Raw genomic sequence first — 6,000 nt, 5'->3', positions numbered from 1 at the left:
CTTACAGGCATTAGGAGAATCTATAATTCATACATGTTCAATATCATGGTAAAAAAAAAAAATCCTGGAAACATAATGTAATTATGTCTCAATTCCAGATGCCCAAAGAAAATACAAATTCAGAACAAAGCACACATCACAGCATTATCCAGAGTTTAAACTATTTGGGGTATTACATCTATTTGTAAGTTCAATTCTCCAAAACCCTTTGCTTTAAGGTAATAACTTTATTTCATCTTTATTACAGTAAAGTCTTCATTACAATTAGCCCTCTGTTAATAACAACACAGTTTATTTTAATGCTTGTGGAGTCTTGATTTATTTTTTCTTCTGCTTTTATGTGTGCTAATCTTTGTGCATGTGCATTTTCTACCACATTGCAACAGGCTAGCTTTGGTTCAATTTTTCTGGTCCTACACAAAGGAAGATTTTGAGTGCAGAATCTTAGCCACTAGGTCCTGGGTTGCCATTTTATTTTCTTCTCCTTGGGTGGATTTATTGGAAGGAAATGGGTAAAGGGCAGAGGGAGAAAGGGAAGGAATGAGAGAGGGTCGAAGGGAAGAGTTCTCAGCTATGTTGAATCTTGATTCACAACTTTGCCTCCATTCATGGTTGGTGTTCCAGAACTTTTCCTCGAACGCCCTTGTTTTTCTCCAATTTCATGTAGTGATGGCTCTCTGTACATACACACTGAAAGGGAAAACCACATCAATTACTTATTACAATAATGGACATCAATTTGGCCTCAATAAACATCTCAAATTTGATTTTATAGTATTTTCCATCTCATCACTAGCTTTTCTTCCCATCGTAAAAATGACTTTTAGCTTAAAATATTTAATGGACACACATCATTCTCTTCCAGTTCTGGCAGTCACAACCTTTTAAGTCTTCTTGAACTATAGACATATGGATGGCTTCTGTTCCGTCATAGATAAGGCTTAAGTCTTTACTGTCTACTGACCTACAGAACAGGATTTCATCTAGAGTTAGAGAAGACACTGGGAGGATAACATTTATAGGACAGAAAGAGATATTGTGTTTTTCAGTCTTTAGCCCGCAGTCTAGTTTGGGTAGGAAAAAAATCCTTATTGACATGATTCTAATATTTACCCTGCTATAAGGAATATGACATGTTGCATCAAGTTGACAAATATTTACCGTCAACTTTCAGGGTATCCTACATAAGAAATGATCATGGGAAGGAGGGCAGAGAAGATGCAGTCTCCTCAATTTCTCCAAATTTCCTTCACCAAAGGTAGTAACATTCTCTGTGGCTTCTTAGTTATTCATCAATAGGAAATGTGATTATGCAACCGTGAGATTTCAGTTCACATCTATATAAACAGTTCTTTTTCTTCCTGTTGTTTTGTCTGGCTCTAAAGCTCAGTCATCTGTGAATTATGGCGGCTCTTGCTAGATTACTGCATAGAAAGAGCGATGATTTTCAATTCATAGTTATTCTTGTAAGATAGGATCTATTAGCATATTGAGTACATTAAAACAGATTCATTTTCCTGTTGGGAGACAAATGTGACTATATGAGCATACGAAATATTTACTTAAATATCAGCATGTATTTTCACCCTTGACTTAGGGACAGTTACGTACCTCCATCTATTGAACCAACAGTACGATGCCTTGGCAATCTGAAATGTTATTTCCAATCAAATTGTTTCCTCTTTTGGGCTTTGCCCTGGTGCTGGGGACCCAAGCATGGCTATGACTGAATAGACGTCGTATGGTGGTTAAGAACATCAATTTGGAGCCACGCTGCCTGGGTCCACATCCTGATCCAGCCACTTTCTAGCTTGGTCAAATTGGATACACTTTCATAATTGAAAAACAGCATTTTCATGAGGAGTAAATGTCTGGCATACAGTAAGCATCCAAAGATGTATAAGAAAAATGAAGGAGCTGATCTCTTTACGAGAATTTTGAATAAAAGATTTCAGAGAACACTGTGTGATCAACTGTTTTGGCTGAAGGTACATTCTAAATCCAAAACTGGATTAAGAGAGTTAAGATACAAGTAAGCTTCTCCTCAGACTAGTTCAGTGATGAGGAAATAGGTCTCTCCCACATCTCAGTAGTAGAGCTTCTTAAATGTTAATGTGCATTTCTGTCACCTAGAGACATTGTTAAAATGCAGATTCTGATTCAGAAGGTCTATAGTGGGCTTGAGATTCTACACTTTTAATAAGTGCCTTTTTTTTTAACGAGATGCTGATGCTGGCAAAACCCAAACCACACTGCGGCTCATACAAAATATATATAAAAGCATGTTTGTTAAGTATTGCATGCACAATCATACATACATATTTTTAAATGAGATTTTTTTAAATAGTTCAATTCTTGCACTGAGTGGCCCCTCCAATATCCCGAAAGGACTAACTGCCTTTCGCCTAACTAACAAAGTGTACAGAGGAAACTAGTTCAGAAAAATTGATCCTGTAATTTTCAGATGATGCCAGTAGGTCATTCAAGTTTTTGCCTTTCTTTTACAAGAGACAGAAGATCCTAATGTAAGACCCTATTGAAATCTTGAAGTTCCTCAAGTCTAATGTCTCTTACCTGTATTTCTGTTATGGGCAAAGAGTCTAAAATCTCCCAAATTAAAGAATAAGTTTATATGTACAAAGTCTGGCCAGCCATTTATTTATAACTGGTTAGTGCACAGGGGAACTCAGAAGATGTAATGAAGTGATTCCATTGGAAAGCTATTTATATGATGCCATAAAGCAGTTTTTCCCTACTCCACCACCTAATTGACTGTGAAAACCCATACATCCTCAGACCAGACTATGGACTGCTAAATCAGTCTCAAAGAATGAAAAAACAAAACAAAACAAAAACCTTAAAAAAATGCAATAGATTTTGACCTGCAAATTTCTTAAACTTTAACTTAGAGGTAATTGAAGACTATTTTTAATTTCCATTAAATAACATATTTTATTATTTTTGTATCTGAATTTCTTATTGTTGCAATTTCTTTTTGAGTTTCCTTATGTTGTGGATTCTACCCAAGACATTTGCTTTTAACTTTTATCTCTTTTTTGCTGTTTCTCACTTACACATAAAATACTTAAGTTATGATAACACACAATGTTGCCATTATAATTATCATTGCAGATAACTTTTCTAATAACTTAACCTTACTGGCCATCCTAATATCAAGCCCCCAGAGAGTTTTCCAAATTGGCATCTAAAAAATTTTCAGTCTTTGAAAAAGAACAAAAGCCACTAGTGTCAGAGCAAAGTGTGCCCTTTGCTCTTCTTCTGGGACAATTCATTCACTAATCTTCTAATATTTCATTAAATGGAGTAATAAAATTCTGGGTTTTGGAAAAAAAAACTAGCTTATCTACCTTAGCTGGAAAATTAAGTGTAATAAGATCAATGGATTCAATTTGATTTCTAGGGCTTTAATTTTCATTGTTACTTACAGGCTCTGGGATGTCAGTAACACCATCTAAATTGAGAAGCTGACCAATCAAGGGCTGTGAATCTCAATCAAATTTTAGAGTTAAAATGTAATTTAAAAAGCCTGATCCAATTAGAAAGCAAAGAAAGGAAGGACAAAACACTTCCCTTCAAGTAATATAAATTCCTTTGATAGTTGCATTAACGCTCTGAAACTATGCTGTTCAGAATGGCACATATAAAACACTGACACAAAATACAAGTAGAAAACAGAAGGCGTAAGTGTTCTATACGGTGCACTGTAAGTCCAAAGTGTAAACCCAAATCACTGTGATGTGTATGATAACCACAACGATAATGTCTTAAACAAACTTTTCATTCCTCCAAAAAGGCTCTTACTTCAGAGTATTCAAAGTCATTTTATTTTTTATTCTTATAGGCAAATTGTCTTTTAATGATTTGTACCAGCAGACAGGATTTTACATTTAACCCTAACTGGGACTTGGACTTCTTCTCAGGCACTGAATGATCAGAGGGACAAGATTTTAGTACAGAACCCAGGCTGGCATTTGACTGTGGAGATTTTCCTGGATCCTGTTGAGGAATGACAAAACCTGCCCAAATGGAAGTTCAAAGCCATTTTAAACTCATTTGATAATTAGAATAACTCGGTGAATAAAGTAGGTAAGAAATTTTTATTGCCACTTTTTAAATATAAAAGAAACTAAGCAACTGCCCTAAAGTCAGCGGGTGAGTAGCGGCGGAGACAGATGGGGCACAGGACTCCAGGGCCTAGTCAAAAGCTCCTAATAAAAGCAGAAGAACAGTTCATCACATAAATGGTACCAGTGATCGCCTTATTCCAGACAATGTTTAAGTTCTCTCCATATATTAATCTAGATCCAAGTTGGACTCACCTCTACAACATATTCCTAAGGTCATCCACAAATGGTAATGAAAACAAATTCAGGATGCCTATTATAAAAATAAATAATTAAACAACAAGTGTTGGCAAGTATGTGGAGAAACTGGAATCACTGTACATCGCTGGTGGGAATTTAAAAATGGACAGCCACTGTGAAAAGTAATATGATGATTTCCTCAAAAAATCAAGCGTAAAATTGCCATATGATCCAGAAATCATACTGTTGGTGTATACCCAAGAGGAATGAAAGCAGGGATGTAAACAGATATTTGCATACCCGTGTTCAAAGCTAAAACGTGAAAGCAACCAAGATCTCTATCAACCAATGAACAGATAAGCAAAATGTGGTACATATATACATACAATGAAATATTGTTTGACCCTTAAAGGGAAGGAAATTCTGGCACAAGCATGGATGAACCCTGAGGACCTAAGGCTAAGTGAAATAAGCTAGGCATAAAAGGACAAATATTTTATGATTCCATTCAGGAGTAGTCAAATTCATAGAAACAGAAAGTTGAACGGTGGTTGCCAGAGGCTGAGGGAAGGGAGAATGGGAGTAGAAACTTAACGGGTACAGCGCTTCAGTTGGGGATGAAAAAGTTTCAGGGATGGATGGGTGGTGATGGTTGCACTACATCATGAACATCTTAATGGCACCAAAATGTACTCTCAAATTGGTTAAAATGGTACATTTTATGTTGTGTGTATTTTATACAACATAACAATTACACATAATTCTGTGTGTGTGATTACAGGAACAAATACCCTGAGTGTAAACTATAAACAAGGAAGTAACTATTAAAGCCAGATATCTTATTTGCATGGGAAGAGCCACCAATTCCCCAACAGTCAGAAATACTAGTCTTAGGACTGTACTAAGAGAGAATTGGCTTATATTGAAGAGGTATAGACAGCGTTGGTGAGAGGATAGGAAAATCTGATGAGAGCATCCTAGGACTGAGCTACCTCCTACAGCATCCATTTTGCCATACATGGTCACTGAGCACTTAAAATGTGGCTAGTCCTGATTCGGGTGTGCTATAAGTATAAAATAAACATTGAATTTTAAAGACCACACAAAAAATTAAGTATCACAGTAATAACGTTTACATTGATTACATACTGAAATGACAATCTTTTGAATATACTAAGTTGAATATGTTAGTAACATTTCTTTCATGCTTGTTTTTATTTTTGAAATACGATTACCAGGAAATTTCAAATTACATATGTAGTTCATATTATTTTTCCATACACAGTGCTGTTTTAGAAGGATTTGTTGTTCTCTGGAAGAGAAGTGTCTTGATTAGAGCTAAAGCTATCAATTACTAAATGATGGGGAGGAGAGTTGAGAAAACTTCCTGAACTGAATGGACCTGACCTCCATATGTAGACTTAGGAGAGGCAGAGTATCCTGGACTTCTTTGATGGGATGAACTGGTTCACAAAACATTTATGGATCCTTTTAATATGGCTTAACTAATACTGTATCATTCTGATTCTTTTTTTTTTTTCATTTTTTTCTCTCCCCAAATGCCAATTACTCTTTTGCAGACTAATATCCAAAGATGAATTTCTTTCAACAATAACTTGTTCATTTATTCTCTGAACAGGTACATATTTACTCTGTGTCAGGTGCTCTGCTAGAT

The 6,000-nt window shown here is 35.7% G+C and overlaps 1 protein-coding gene across 6 annotated transcripts in view; it reads right to left on the bottom strand.

Moving 5' to 3' along the window:
• Window positions 1-456: 456 nt before the first annotated feature.
• FGF12 (fibroblast growth factor 12) overlaps window positions 457-6,000 on the bottom strand; it is a 501,860-nt gene continuing 496,316 nt past the window's right edge. For all 6 annotated transcript variants that reach the window (XM_010959262.3, XM_010959261.3, XM_074365891.1 and 3 more), the window contains one exon: window positions 457-690. In XM_010959262.3, coding sequence (XP_010957564.1) covers window positions 572-690 — 119 coding nt within the window. In that variant the 3' untranslated portion in view covers window positions 457-571. The remainder of the gene's footprint in view (window positions 691-6,000) is intronic.

Source organism: Camelus bactrianus, chromosome 1, assembly GCF_048773025.1.
Source record: "Camelus bactrianus isolate YW-2024 breed Bactrian camel chromosome 1, ASM4877302v1, whole genome shotgun sequence".
In the NCBI taxonomy this organism is placed as follows: domain Eukaryota; kingdom Metazoa; phylum Chordata; class Mammalia; order Artiodactyla; family Camelidae; genus Camelus; species Camelus bactrianus.
The sequence above is the reverse complement of the archived record's forward strand: the minus strand, read 5'-3'. Positions and strand labels throughout refer to the sequence as shown.